Here is a 15,696-nt window from a genome sequence, read left to right as displayed (position 1 = left end):
GTGGGAAACGGAGTTTTTGGGTCACGTCACATCGTAGCAAGCTAAAGGGAGAAATAGGTGGTTGAGATGAGATATAAACGTTAACGATGAAGGCTTGACCAGCATAATAGTCGATTAATTATCGTATTTTAACCTGAAAGTTGTCTTAGCATATTTCCCCGGTTAAACAGAATGTTAAATTAGCTTATTTAAGACAGGCGACACAAGCTGCAAGCAACATATTTTGACAGCAGGGGGAGAGCGCATGCTGCAAATGATGCTGTCTGCTTCTGATGACAGCCGAGGGCCCGCACACTGGATCTGTCTTTCCGGGGTTCAAACAGCAAGACTACTGTGCTTGAAGAGAAAGGACCACCGATGACCGTTTGTTAGTACATATATGCATCGTTTGCATTAACAGCAGGCGCACCGCCGTTCAGGGAAACGTCCAGTGCGACGCGACACTGAGGATTTCAGAGAGCAACTACATCGGCTAACAGTTCACAGCTAAACGGTTAGCCACGGCCGCAGACAGGTAATGTAAACTAAAGTTTTGATCACAGCCGTTCCCTTATGGCTTCGGGTTGCGTACGTGGCAAAACAGTGAGATATTAACAACTTTAAGTGCCTTTATTTAAGTTTTTCACAAGTTCGTCATCTGTGTTATCTGCTGTGTAGCTACGTTAGCTAACACGTCAACGGCTCTGATACATTCACGTCAAGTTAAATTGGTGGAAACTAGCTAAGGCTAACTGAGCAGGAGGTGGAAACTACAGAAAGGTTTTGTTCGGTGCTTGCCTTCCAAATACATTATGTCTACTTAAATTTAACAATTATATCAATGTCACAGTATATGTTATCTCGTTAGCAGCATTATAACGCGTTTTTATCACTTTTTTTGACAACCTAGTCACGTGATGGTGCCGCAACAGGTAATTTACCCAACCCTGCCATGCCAGTTCAGGTGTTGTGTGATGTTACAGAGAAAAAAGGAAAAACTCTGTCAATGGCTGTAACGTTTGACTATCAGGTGTACAAGTAATGGCATCCACGTAGTACAAAAGCTGTCTCAGTCATCACGACTGTGTGTGAGTGGGTCATATTGTCTGAAGCTGCAAACCTGGAAATGCACACCTGAAACGTTGCCAATGCCAGGTGTTATACACAATATCTGTGTCCTGTCCAAGGATTGGTGTAGTGTCTCATGAGACTGATGATGTTGTTGTCATTAATGAAAGATGGCTGGACAGTAAAGTAAAAAAAAAAGGCTTTATAATGTGAAAAAAAAAATCAAAGATGGAAGCTGGTAATGACATATTTGCTTGATTTGTAGGACATAAAGCAGAATTAAATTTGTCTGTATTGATATGTGTATGGATGTTTATCTGGGTGTGTCCGGGTGTATGTGCTGTATGGATGCACCTACGTTTAGGCAGCGTTAATGTACACAGTGTGGAAACAAATGTCCACTTTCGGATCAATAAGGTCTGTCTAAAAATACATCCACTTATAACTGTTTATGTTAATGTTATCGATTCAGACTATAGACTACAGCCCCATGGTTGGCCAGTGTCGACCCTTCACACATAAATTGGTATCGGCATATATGTTGTCTGACAGGAGCAGATAGGAAAACTTTCATTTAAGAGACTATAATGCAAAAAAAGAGGCTTGGGTTAATTTTAAATTTTGATATTCTGAGTAAAGTTTAGTTTTTCAGTGTACTGTTGACAATAGAGTTTTGGTTAAACTGTAAAAAACCCTGCCTTGATGACAAATCTTTGTCATGTGTCAAGTGTTTGATAACCACACTTGAGCTCATTATTGGCCCAAAAAATCAGGCTCTATTTTATATTTATCATGCAGTGGGGGAGCATGTTTTCATCTTTGTAGATTGAGGAAATAACCTCTACGGTAGTGAGTTTTATAAAACAAATGTTGTCAGTGATTTATCTCCTTGTTACTCCTGAGATGTGAATATAATAACGGAAACATTAACATGCAGGCACAAACTGTGGACAGGTTGTAGTTCACTAGGACCCGTTCACACCCTTCTGTCTGTCTGTTTTCAGGTATGTCTGAAGTTAGTCTTGAAGCTGAATCGAGGAACACCTCAGCCGAGGACCCTCAGATGGATTGTGAGGAGGAGGCTGACAAAGCAGAGGAGAGTTTGAGTGAGGATGTAAAACAGGAGAGTGTAGACAACAGCAGGGAAGGAGAGGACAGAGACGAAGTGCTATACGACATTGATATTGACAGTGCTGGAGAAAATGCAGAAAACAGTGGCGAGGATGTTCAGGAGGAGGATGAGGGCGTTAAGAGTGAGAGCGTGGTGACGCACAGTGACAGTGATGCTGCACACGTGTCTGACAGTGTAGACAATGGCCGGCACGAGACAAATCACCATGTTGAGACAGCTGAAACACCAGAGGAAAGTGGAGATTCGCACACTGAAACAAAGGTGATATTTACGTTCACTTTGGACAATCTTCTTCGAGCAAATCCTTACTCTGCTCTTGGTCATGTTGCTGATTTGATCTTTATTTGGTGGTGGTCTCTTTCCTGCGTAATTGAATATCGTTGTGATGGATTATCTGATATAATCAACAACATGAACCTGAGCGGCCGCTGTGAAGTGATTGTGTTTGTTTCTGGCTTTTATGTGGGTAGATGTGTTTCAGATTTCTTCCTGCTTTGTTTGAGGTTTCAGAAGTATAAAGCTGGTGTAGCTGTTTCTCTGTGTTGATGGTGCAGCTATTGGCTTTCTCTCTTTTCTTGCTACTGTGAGTTGCCCTCTGTGTTTGGGGATGATCAAGGCGTCTTTCATTTTATCTGCTTTCTATAAATGCTCATCTCAAAGTGATTGTTGAGAATGATGCATCATCATACTGTTCATTATTATGAATAATGTTATTATAAAGTGCAAGTCAGTAAGTATACACTTCTCTACACTTTTGTCGTCTTTTATTGGACACTGACTATGTGTGTGTAAGTGAGCGTGATGTGAAAATGATGCCATGTCTTCACAATGTTACCCTGTGACAATGTTTGTGAGTTGGGTGTACACAGAGCTCCACATGCTGTCAGTCACATGGCTGGGTAAGTGCAACAGATTTGGACTCTTGACTGCACATTCTCAGGCAGTCCCACTGTTCTTGTGCTGCTGGAATGTGTGACACGTCACGACTGTTGATTCACGTTCTGTTTCAGGGCCCAGTGCCAGTACTGCACGTCAGATCGCCATAATTTAAGATGAGGACTCCTCCCTTTCCTCCTTGAGTATCCCTTAAAGCAGCACATTTGTAACGTAATTTAAGACACATTTTCCGTCCTTTTTGCGGCTTAAGCGTGACGTTGTGCAATGTGGTTTGTGTTGTGTTCTTCCTTAGTTTGAGAGGCAAGAGACTATTCTTTCCTCCTCGCAGCTAATTGGACAATTAGCTCATTGTTGTTATTCCTCCCTGGCTCCCACGTCATGTTAGCTCGTATCCAGGATACTGAACTGAAAGGATCAGCACAGGGTGACATGCCACACCTTGCCTCTTCTTATGCCTGATTAATCTGCAGCCACTTTACTACTCTCAGTGCTCCAGCAGGCTGACACTATTAACAGACTTCCTTGCAGAGTGTTTACAGATGGTTTTGGTTCTGAGACCGCTGATGCTCAACGGGCCAATGGCAGAATCTGAGCCATTAGAGTTTGTAATTTAAGAAGAAAACTCTTAGATCAAGATACACAGATAATTCTGCTACACCTGCAGCCAAATAACACAAACAGTGCTGGTCAGCAAATTCTGTGAGTCGGTTCTTACTTTCCCCTAATTTTTTTTGTAGTGTAATCAGAGACGTGCCTCTACCAGACAGCCTGTTTTGACTTGATGTCAGAGAGGACTGTCAGACAGGAGAGCAGTCTATCTTATCTGCAGTCAGTGGTTAGACAAGTCAAGCAGCGCATGTCTGTGCTGCCTGCCTGCATGCAGGCATCATATGGCCTTTAAGTATTTATATGTCAGTGTCACATGACACAACACTCAGCTAAGTCTTTGTCACACATGCCGACAGAAATCATTTTAGATAAAGCTTCACTTTGGTCTGTTTGTGATTATGTTCTGCTTGTTATACCGGAAATCTTAAGATACAGCTTCTAGCTTTAGAAATTACATGGTGTGATAAACACCCTAACTTGTTTACATCAATAGCAGAATTAATAGTTGATACTAATAAAATAAATCAGAAGATACTACATGAAAGCCAGACTGAATAGGTTTGTTTTAATTTTTTGCAATAAACAGCACTGCCTTTTTAAAAATATATTTTTTAGAAAGAGGAAACGTCACATTTAAATCTTATTTTCTTGTGTTTTAGTAGGTGCAGCCTTAGTGTACCATTTTTTTCATTCAGTCATTATCTGAATGAGAAACAGATGCAGTATAATTACCCAGGGCTGACCGGAAAGACTTTAATTTACAAAAACTTTGATATAAAATGTTTTATTGATGTTGTAAACCCATGATTTTATACTCACTGTTTTTGCTTACACAGTGAAACAAGTCAGTCTGTGACACAGACTAGACACAGATCTTGTTACCTGGTGATCTGGTAGCTATTTGCATTATTTAGACACTGGTCAAGGTCCACCTATAGTTGAAGGCTGTTGTTCAAAGATGCAAATGCAGATTTGTCGATTTATAAGATGTTCTCTTGGGGCTACCTGCCACCTTTTGTCAGGCATTTCACTCATGACTATTAACCAATTTCAGATTGTTGAACCTTGCAAGGCTTTACTGCAGTTAGCCCAGTGTCCTAGTTCCATAGTCCACAGTGATTAAGCCACAAAGTATTGTCTAACAATAGCACAGCTATATCCTCTGCCTGCAGCTACAGACAGCAAGTTTATTACAACTTAAGCAAATGTAATGTGGCCATAAACTGTTGTCTCCACCCTGTGGCTTCCTACGAGCCAGCGAGTGAATGTGCAGCGTAGCAAGCCAATGTGTCACTGTCCTTTTAATCCACAGGCACGATTAAGAGAGACCATGATTTATATGTAGTCGTAAAGATTATAACAGGTCAGCCCACGTGGTTGTTAATTATACCCAAGGCCAAGGAGAATTTTGTTCCATGCATGTTCCTGCCTGACTCGATTTTCCAAGATGAACCATAAAATGAGCAGTTATAAGCCGTGACACACAGGGTTGAACGTGCTCTGAAGTAATGGATGTCACTGTAAAATATAAAGCCTTGTGTTTGTTATTAAATGCTGACATGACCATGGTAATGAGAAACCAGATGTTATCTGACCAAAGCATTGCTATGGAACACAGCAGATGTTAGAGATGACCAGTTGATTTCCCTTCATTTCTCCATATGTCATTAGCCAAATGCACTAAACCCTCACAATAGATAATATCTTGTGTTTACGATGCCGCACCAACCAAGAATACATTTTTTGTGACCACATATTTATTGGCCTACCTTTTTTTATTATGATATAGATCTTTCGTATGAAAATCAATCAAAGAGAAATATTGTGTTGACATCACAACCAACGTGCAGCAAAGGCCACCGGTGCAGCAAAGGCCACCGGTCGGATTTGAACCTTAGGCCGCTGCAGCGAGGACACAGCCTCTGTACATGTGGCCGCTCTGTACCAACTGAGCTACCAGTGAGGATGATAACTTAACCCGGCCTTACTCCCTCCCCTCCATCACTATTGTTAACTTGCTTCCCAGTGATCTGAGTTCTTCTTTCCCACCTGCTGTGTTGTGAAATAGAGCAGTGTTCAAACTTAAATGTTAGTTGTTGCACAAGTACTTCCTGGTATCCTGTTCAGTCACACAATTTTTTTCATCCTGCCCTGCAAGAAATCATTAAAAAAGATGGGTTTCATAAGAACACAGGCATGTGCCTTTTAAACTCTTGCGTTGGTAGAACAATAGGAGGAAGTCAGTTTCATCATAAGCACAGTGTTTGTCACATTGTTTCTTATATATAATAACTAACAGTGTCATTAGATCAAAATCATAAATGTCAGTGTTGTTCAACCTGATATCACAGTATCAAGTCATGACTGTGATTCCACAGGTAATTCTCAGTGTTGAATCGTGGCCCAGGTCACTAAAGTCCACTATGTCTGTGTCCACAAGATGGCAGTCCACAACTATTGTGTCCCACAAGTGGCTCCTGAGTCCTCTATTCTTCCGTGGACTTCTCTTCTCTCTTTGAAGTTGTGTTGGGAAAACTCCTCAAGAATAACCCGCTTCAATTTCACCCTCCTCATTACAGGAAAGCACAATGGCTGAGGAGTCCCATAGAAGCTCAGCCGCTGAGATCCCGGTCACCAGCAACGGAGAACTGGATCAGAGCCCTGAGACAGTTTTCCAGAGGGTAAGGGCTCATTCAGAGACTTGAAAACGGCATCTCTCAAAACTACACAAGCACCTGAGACAATGTAAATGAGTCTCCTGGCCGGCTACCCAGAGAAAACTATAAATAGGTCTTCAAAAGACGGTGTCTCGTACATCGACAACACTACCCCTTGTTATGATGTCTGTGTCTTTGATTGACACATCAAGCAAGATATCCTACACCAAACTGCCTCAACATAAAAGAGTGAAATCTCTTCTTCTGGATGAATATTAACAGGGCAAACAGATATGCGAAATATGTCTTCCAAGGGCTGCGACATTGGTTATCACTGTCAATGTAAACATTTTTATCTTAATTAAATTGTGAAATAGCACAACACGGTGAGAAATGACTTTTGATGGTTTCCTTATCTCAAGGAAACGTACTGAAATTTGTCAAGACATTCAGTTTACTTTCATAATGGAAAAGAAAATCACAAAGTCTTCACATGTTAGAGGCTGGCACAGACACATTTTTGGCACATCTGCTTGATCATCATCAGAATAGTTGCTTACGAATTAAGGAAAATCAAATAACTTGTTACAGTTGTAGAAAATCGGCTTCTGTCTGTGTAGCAGTGACATCCTCAGGCAGTCGAGGTGAGTTCCTTCTACAGTGAAGTCATTTAGACGGAGACCTCAGGGTGCCCTCTCTTTCTCTCTCATCCATCTGCCTCTTGAGCTGGCAGAGCCTCCAGATGGGATGCTGTTTACTCCTAATAGCTCGCAGCCACACTGGCAGTCTGTGCAGGGAAGAGACCACAGCCACAAGCACATACGCAGATTCAGACGGTTCAAGTGTCAAAAACGAGTTCAGGCAAAGGATTAACTGTATCTCGTCTAGTTTCCTGTCCTTCATGTGATCATTTGTGTCACTGACTGACTTGAATGTAAAATGATGCGTTCACCGGTCTATCAGCTTTACTACACATAGCTGCAGTGCATTATTTTAGGATTGTAATGAGGTAGCGCTATGCTACTAATCAGTAGGTTACATAAATGTTATAAAATTTTTTGCTGCTGTATAATCAACTATTTTTCTTAATTAACCATTTATAACAACACCGCAGCAGCACCCACGCCAGAGTTAGGATTATCAGTAGTTTTACATTCTGCTGAAAATGGCAAAAATAAATTATATTGCAATATTTTTTTTCACATACAGAAAGTACATGAAGTTTCTTCCCCTGGCTGCTCTTCTGCTCAGAAGCTGTGAGCCTAATATAAACCCTGTTTTTTTTTTTTTTCATAGGACTCTTACCCCAGTGTCCCTGGGGCCCTAAACCTTTCAGAGTCCAGTGTCAGCCCGAGCAACTACGCTTCAACAACAGAGGGCATCATTGAATCCGGACCATACAAAGGTAAAACTCTTCACTCCCCATCTTTACTGCTGCAGCCCTCTTTTGTGTCTGCAGTGTTTCCTCGCTCATTAGAGTTTTGTGACGGAGCAGCTTGTTGAAAAACATCATCAGGTCTTGTCATCTTGTCACTATGTTTGATTGCTTTGCAGCTTTAGTTGCTCACGAGCAGTCATTCTCTCCATGTACTCTCAGTGTTCCTTTTTTGATTTATAATCTCTGTGAAATTTGAAAGGCAGACATTTGAATTTGTAAAGGTGGACATCCAATTGAATTTAATGAGTTTCCTCTGATCTCCAGGTTGTGACCCTCTTTCCTTTTCATCATCACGCCCTTGTTACAAATGCAAATAAAAAAAAACCTCCTCATAGAGAAGTGAGCTGTTGTAGCCTGTTCACCACAATGTTGCCATGGCTATTTTCCATTTTAATGACACTCGATGAGGTAGGCGTTTTATTAGGTAACACATTGATCCTACAACGTGGAGAGAGCCACGGTAATTTAAACAAACGCACAGGAAATTAAAATCAATACGAAATTCCCCCTTACACTTGTGTTGGCGGGATGGTGACATACTAATGAATCATAACTCTGAATATCTCCCAGGGTCAGCAAGCCTGCCCACGTCTCCCGTGGCACCTGTAGCTCCCAGCTCGGCTGTTGCTAGCCGCCTGGCACGCTCCTTCAGCGATAGTCAGGCTGAGAAAGGTACCGGCAGCGATGGAGTATGAATCAGATTATACTGAATCGTCACCATTTGCACACTAAATTAACCGCAGTCTTTTGTACCCTTCTTGGTTTTCATCCGTTTCTTACCCACTCCTTGTTCCCACAGGCTGTGCTCCATTCAGAATCAAACCTTTCTTCTGCTCCTTTCTTGTATGTCGGCTCTTCAAACTTAACCTCTCAATGAGTCTGGGCTCGTTGAAGTAGTTTCCTGCTTTACAGTGGCTAACTATAAGCAGCTCCTTTTGAGTAATTTTCCTGAGATCTAGATGTCAAGACTTCTAGATCTGATGCAACCTCTTGGTGCCTAAAGCATTCGCTTGGCTTGGAAAGAAAATTTCTTTCACATTTAATCTCAGTGGGTTTTCCTGCTTGCAACCTTTGTCCTTGCAAAAGTTGGCGCCCATAGTCTCTTCTATAGAGTCCTGAAACTGACACAATGAAGGTTGCCAGCAGGTCAAAAATCTAACTAGATACATGAGTAGACTCCAAAATAAGAAAGAAATATACATGTTATACTTTTAACCTCTGTTCAGTTGTTTCAGTTGATAAAATACATGTATATCTAACTGAAAACACGGGCAGCAAACACAGGCATCTTCAAAAAGATGACACCATTACGTGTTTCCATCGTGGTGCTGTTCCTTGGCTACCTTTTGTAAGCATGAGCTTCTTCGCTAAAAGTATAACATTATTCTTTAAACACTCAATGCTAATGTTGATTATTTAACAACATTAATTGATGTATTCAGCTCTGTTTTTGACTCGTCTGGTAATGTTTAACTACAGTTTCGGGGCTCCATATCTTTCAACATTTCCCCTCTTTGTCAAAACCACAATAAAGCACTTTTCATCACTCTTACTGTGACTGTTAGCGTTTCAAAAGTGGTAAGTCATGACTAATTGTACTTGAATGTTCATTTTGATTTGAATAATCATAGATGTCATCAGCCTTCTGCTTCCTCTGTGTATTGTCTGAGAGTCACTGTTAAAATGATAATCTCATCACACAGTTTGATTATTACACTTGAACTGTACCTCCCTAATTTTCACCACAGCTCTCTAGCCTGCAATCCCAATAACTAAATCACTTACTAAGTGAATGACTTTTAATTGTCCAGGCCCGATGAAAGCACAGCCAAAGAGTGGAGCGGTGGTCCTCTCGGATGACTTAAAGAACCCAGCCATGGAAAAACTGGACCTTGTGAGAAAGTGGAGCATCAACACATATAAAGTAATCCTCTCTGTCCTTGATTTATTTTTATGTCCCTCCTCCACCCTGCTCCGTCTCTCAGCCCTTTGTCCCAGTCTTTGTCTTCTCTCAGTTAGTAGGATGTTGGCAGATGAGTGAACTATTCCCAAAACTCACCCACACAAATGATTAGAAATGTCTTTTGCTTTAAACTTTTTATTTTGGCTTCACTCTGTCTGACTGTCTCTTTTACAACAAGAAAAGTAGAAATTCCCAGCAGTCTTTTATTTTTTTTTATCAGTGTGTGTTAATAAGCCTGCTGTCCTCTGCAGTGTACCAGGCAGATCCTGTCAGAGAAGCTGGGTCGGGGCTCCAGGACTGTGGACATGGAGCTGGAGGCTCAAATCGAAGTCCTCCGCGACAACAAGAGAAAGTACCAACAAGTAATCAAGCTGGCTCAGACGCTGGCCAATCAGCTGACCCAGATGATGCAGACGCAGAGGCAGCTGGGCGACGCCTTCGCCGACCTCAGCCTCAAGTCACCAGAACTCCATGTGAGTCCAAATGTATCATTTATTGTGTCGGATGAATTTTGGCAATGATTAAATGTAAAATAAATGTAGAAAATCTGTTGGGAGTCATTTGCTGGGAAAACTGTTTTCTGGGACTCCACTTTGAGCCTTTCACTTTAACGTTCGTCTCTGTGTATTGTTTGTTTTACTAAGGCATGACAAACACCCTAAACTAGGAAGCTGACAGTTTAAAAGGCAATAGAGAGTCATGCATAATTAAAGATTAAGTCCTCGTCCACTTCCTTCGAGTCCTCTTATTGTGTTACAGGATTTATTGATGTTGTTGTTCCCTGTTTGCTATATTTTATATTCGAGTGCTTGCACATACTGTACACTTGTGTCTATTTCTGAGGATTTAGTCTCTACATTCATTGCATTTTTAGTTTTTTTTATTGATGCAAATGGAAACTAAATTGATTGATTTACTCCATTAGTTTTAACAGTTACTACAACTGTGTATATGTTTGTAAGATTTACTGGACAACATGCCAAATTTGAATTAGACAATCAAAATGTGTTACTTTTTGTTCTTTAGGAGGAGTTTGGTTACAATGCTGACACCCAAAAGCTTTTGGCCAAAAATGGAGAGACACTGCTGGGTGCAATCAACTTCTTCATCTGCAGTGTTGAGACACTCGTGGACAAAACGATCGAAGACACAATGCTTAATATCAAGCAGTATGAATTTGCCAGGTAGGTAATACGTGATCATTTTGTGTTTATTGTGTCTTGTGCACCATCTCCAGACAACAAACGGATTCATATCTAAAATACACTATTCAGAGAAAATGTTTCAAACCTCAGCGGATGTGGAACCTAAACATTTTTCAACTTCATCGGGTGGTCATGCCGGTGCGCCACTAGTGACTGACATGTTTATTACGCATTTGCAAAAACAGAATCTGCAGAACTTTCATCATGATAACACACTTACTCCAAACACAAGCTAACATGGAGGCTATGATACAGGCAGTAGCTGCATTTTTTCAAATGACCAGCAGGGGGCAACTCTACTGGTTTCAAAAAGAAGTCTGGTCATATGTAAGCTTATGAGAACATGACCCTACTTCTCACTTGATTTATTACCTCTGTGAACAGTTTCCTAATGAAGTCATGGTTTTAATCGGTAGTTTCAGGTATTCTTCAATACAACATGAAGTTCTTTTGTAATTCATGGTAAGTAAAATAAGCGATAAAGCAAGTTAGGCTTTTAGGGCGTGACTGCCACAGCATGTCTTCAGGTTCTCAGTCAAATCCAATAAAGATAATCTCCCCAGCTTCACCCTCTCTCCCGAACATGGTTCAGGCTCCAGAAATCCAAGATCCAATAAGATATTAATTGTCCCTCACCAAAACCAAATCAAGGGTATAATTGTGGTCTGATAAACTGACTAGACACATTTCCACACTCGCAAAACATTTGGACAGCAGAGGCAGTCTTCCTGTTTTCAGCCTGTGTTGGTGCGTCCCTGCATATCTTGACACATTATTGCCACCTGTAGGTAGTGTGGAGTAGTGTGTAACTACTGGCTGGACTGTTAATAACATCACCTACTTACAAGTAAATCCCTGTTTGCATTTCACGCGACAAACAACACGGGGACCCAGAAACCGCTCTGTTACTACTGCTGAAAACTTCTACTGGGCAGCTTTAGTACTTTAAATGTAACATTGGATGTAATGTGGACGGGTATTTTTTGTCATGCACTCATTATTATGTGTAAACTCACTCGCATACAACATATTCTAATTCTGTTTAAATAATGACACACTTCTAGGGTTGAGTATGATGCGTACCGTACAGATTTGGAGGAACTGAATCTGGGGCCACGTGACGCCACCACCATGCCCAAGATCGAGCAGTCCCAGCAGCAGTTCCAGATCCACCGCGAGAAGTACGAGAGGATGCGAAACGACGTCTCCGTCAAGCTGAAGTTCCTGGAAGAGAACAAGGTGGGAAAAGGCTTGTTCTGCTCTAAATGCCTGCACCGATATATTTGCTTTCAGCTCATCATCTCTTTGTTTTGTTTTTCCCGCTCCCCAAATAGGTAAAGGTGTTGCATAACCAGCTCATCCTGTTCCACAATGCCATAGCTGCGTACTACGCTGGAAACCAACAGCAGCTGGAACAGACACTCAAGCAGTTCCACATCAAGTTGAAAATGCCAGGTGGGGACAGTCCATCCTGGCTGGAAGAGCACTAATCACTCCTTATGAAGCCCTCGTGGCAAGTTCTACAGAAACTACAGGAAACCCCTCCCCCTTTAAACTCTACTGTCAATGCCTTTCAAACTTTCAGAATTGTAAATCTTTTAACTCGATACACGAATCGTGAAAAAAAAAAAAAAAAAAACCTTCCACAATCCGTTTTACTGTTGATGTTGAATCAACCTTTTTGTCTTGCAGTTCTTTCAAATCATAGGAAACGCACTTTTATACTGTATGACAAATGTTGCTGTTGAACAGGAGTTGCTGCAGTAAACACATTTGGAAACTGTAAATGGCCTTTTGTACTCCAGCATATGAATGTTGTATCTCAAATGGCGGACATCTTGGCTCTGTAAGGGCAGCTATGGGATGAAAAAAAACAACAAAAAAAACTTCCATTTTGCTCACCTTGTTTGAATTACTCTTGTCAGCTGACTGAAATGATACCTTATGAAAGTGTAATCAGGAAGCTTCGGGAAACTCTGATCATGAACTCTCTGATGATTGGACTTTTCACTTGTACTGATAGACGGCATTCAGATTTCTGGATCATGCAAACTGGTCGCTTTTACCAGCAAACTCTTGATCAAAAAAGTAGTCCGACAGTTTCAGAAATATGCTTATTTGCTTTCTTGCTGAGAGTTCAACACCGCTGTCGTATCTGTCTGTTCCATACAAGACCAGTCACCATGTTTGTTTACAGTAACTTCTGGATAGAAAACCGCTGCATCACGCGCTAGGCTCCAATTGCTGCGTTGTTATTATTATGTTATTTCTAAGTGCATAAATCTTATTCATCTATATTACATGCTTGATGCTTCATATCTCATTAATAACTACTCTTTCACCCATTAGGTAACAGCTTGCATTTGCCCCAAACTAACAGTTAGTCTTAGATGTCACTGCTGTGTAGAAGAAGCTAGCAAAGCAACACAGTACATAAAATAAGCACAACAGAAACATCAGGTCTTGGGAGTTGCGGCTGAAAATGACAACAGAATATAACTTCTTTCGCCAGTTTGTCAATCAAAAAGTGACCGTTGTTGTTTGCAGCACATTAGGGTGATTTGGTCTTTATGGCTACATCCAGTTGGTGTTAGCTTAGCTTAGCTTAAAAGGCTGGAAACCAGAAAACTACTGGCTTTGTCCAAAGGTAAAATATTCTGCCTACCAGCATCTCTAAACACCACTAATTACAAAAACCACAGTGTAAAAACAAGCTGTGGTTTGTACTACAGGTGTTAATGTGCCCCAGAACAGAGTCCGGCTAGCTGTTTCCACCTGATTCCAGGCTTTATGCTGAACTACACTAATAAGTTGCAAGATTGATGTATCACAAATAATCTGGGCACAGTGTCGGAGTTGAGGTACTATTGATTCCTATAAACGCTTGCTAACTTTAACTTCTACTTCTTGTTCAACCCTCCAATAACTTGATGGGGATAAATCTTCTAGGCTTTCCAAATGTTATCGAACCAAATGGATCGAATTCAGATTTTCCATTCCATAGAAAATGTTTTTCTACCAACTTGCAGCTGCTTCTTTCACAATTAAAGCGTACGTGAGAGACTCTTTGGAACCAGTGTGCATTATTTTACATTGTGATTACTACTATGTCAAATTGGCTCCAAAGCCTGGCGCTCCCTCTGGGGGCTTGAGCTGCAGGCTGAAGCTGAGAGCAGCATAGATCTCCTCGTCTAACTCTCTGCAAGAAAACAAATAAGACTTCTTTTTTTTCCTGAAATGTCCGACCATGTCCTTTAAATAATGTTTAAAAAGTCACATCGATGGCTGATCACAACAAATCTTTGCATGTAGTGATATGTGTTGACATGATGCTACTTTTAATCAATATTGCCCTGTTTTTTCAAGCATTTTCCAAAATTGGCACATGGTATGACTGAATGGGTTAAAGTGGTGATTCTGTTAAATTACAGAGAAAATGAAGGACCAGCCTTATGTGACTAAATGTGCCTTGATTTCTTGAATTTGTTCTTCTCTTCCCCTCCGTGTTACGATTTCTGGATTTATTATTGAAAACAGGCACTCGGGACCAACTCTTGAAGGAAGAGAATGGACCAAACACACACTCACACATACACAAACTCTGTCTCCATGAGGACGTACAGTTAGTCTGTGCAACTGTACATGATGAAAACACACCACACGACAAAATGATAGCTGTACTTGAAGAATACTCCAGAACGTCTAAATATTTTCAGACTTCTCAAAGATATTTATCCATATTGCACATATGCACATTTATGCATTTGAAACTAATTACAAAAAAGAACTTGTAAAAACTGTATGAAATGTAAAGGTGAAAACCAAAATGCGATTAACTTTTTGTCTTTTGTAAATTTGAAAGACCAGCATCTTCTGTCTGAGCTGCTAACAGTCTCTTTCATTGGGCTACATAAAAGTATATTTTTCAAAAGAAGACATACTGAACGCTGGTATTGATAACCAGCCGTCATGTCTTCACTTTGTTGATTTGTACTTTTCCTATGGCTCACCATAGCAGTTTGAGAGTGTGAATCTTGTACAACAATCTATTGTTTCCCTGAAATAGATGGATATATATTTGTAATTTTCTCTATTTTACCTTGAGTATGTAGTCTTTGACCAATGCTGCCACTCGGCTTTGTTTTTCCTGAAGACCTACAGAATGATGTGCTAGTACTTGTATGTGCTAGTGGATCTCTACCTTTTATGATAATGAAACATTAACAAGTGTTGAGTTAAGAAAGGATTCTGAATGTTGTGTAACCTCTTTGGGGAAAATAAAAGTTTCTTTTCTTTAAGCATCTTCAGAAGGTTTATTTTTCTTTGAGTTTTTATTGAAGGCGGCTCGTATGAAAAGTCACCACCAGGGGCCAACAAAGACGTATGATGCAAGATAAAGTCTGATTGGGCTGCAGCATAAAAGATACAAACAAGCAAAGAAAAGCTTCTGTCATGCCTTGTGAGATTTTATAATTATATTTTGAGTAAACCAGCTCTGCATTATCGTGCAGTGGTTTATATTCTGTTGACATATGGATTCAAATTGGCTTCTGTTTACTCAAGTCCAGGTGCTTTTAGATTGTTTTTATAATCACAACCCCACCACACCCTCAGGTATACATTTGACAGGATCTGGTTAATCCTCAGAAAAGCCCTGAGGATGTTGATCACAGCCTCGGTGTGTTTTATCTCCGTGGCTCCTCAGAACATCACGCTGAACAAATACATTTGTTGTAAAGCACCAGAAC

At 40.7% G+C, this 15,696-nt stretch overlaps 1 protein-coding gene across 4 annotated transcripts; it reads left to right on the top strand.

Annotated features, from left to right (window-relative positions):
* Positions 1 to 15,249, top strand: arfip1 (ADP-ribosylation factor interacting protein 1 (arfaptin 1)). Of its 4 annotated transcripts, XM_030419255.1 has the most exons (10): positions 1 to 514; positions 2,052 to 2,440; positions 6,265 to 6,366; positions 7,639 to 7,747; positions 8,351 to 8,452; positions 9,592 to 9,704; positions 9,995 to 10,216; positions 10,770 to 10,927; positions 12,013 to 12,187; positions 12,283 to 15,249. In XM_030419255.1, the coding sequence occupies exons 2-10, from the start codon at positions 2,054 to 2,056 to the stop codon at positions 12,436 to 12,438; spliced, it is 1,524 nt and encodes a 507-aa protein (XP_030275115.1). In that variant the 5' UTR covers positions 1 to 514; positions 2,052 to 2,053; the 3' UTR covers positions 12,439 to 15,249. The 4 variants fall into 4 exon arrangements, with proteins under 4 accessions (XP_030275115.1, XP_030275209.1, XP_030275291.1 ...); XM_030419349.1 differs by lacking the exon at positions 8,351 to 8,452 and having other exon boundaries at positions 2 to 514; XM_030419431.1 differs by lacking the exon at positions 2,052 to 2,440 and having other exon boundaries at positions 3 to 514.
* Positions 15,250 to 15,696: the final 447 nt, after the last annotated feature.

The sequence above is a fragment of the Sparus aurata genome, chromosome 1, assembly GCF_900880675.1.
Source record: "Sparus aurata chromosome 1, fSpaAur1.1, whole genome shotgun sequence".
In the NCBI taxonomy this organism is placed as follows: domain Eukaryota; kingdom Metazoa; phylum Chordata; class Actinopteri; order Spariformes; family Sparidae; genus Sparus; species Sparus aurata.
This window is presented reverse-complemented; position numbering and strand designations above follow the sequence as displayed.

Coding starts and splice junctions, on each gene's coding strand:
- arfip1 (XM_030419255.1), top strand. CDS start 2,054: ATGTCTGAAGTTAGTCTTGAAGCTGAATCGAGGAACACCTCAGCCGAG. Junction 6,367..7,638: donor CTGAGACAGTTTTCCAGAGG/GTAAGGGCTCAT, acceptor TTTTTTTCATAG/GACTCTTACCCCAGTGTCCC. Junction 10,928..12,012: donor AAGCAGTATGAATTTGCCAG/GTAGGTAATACG, acceptor ACACACTTCTAG/GGTTGAGTATGATGCGTACC.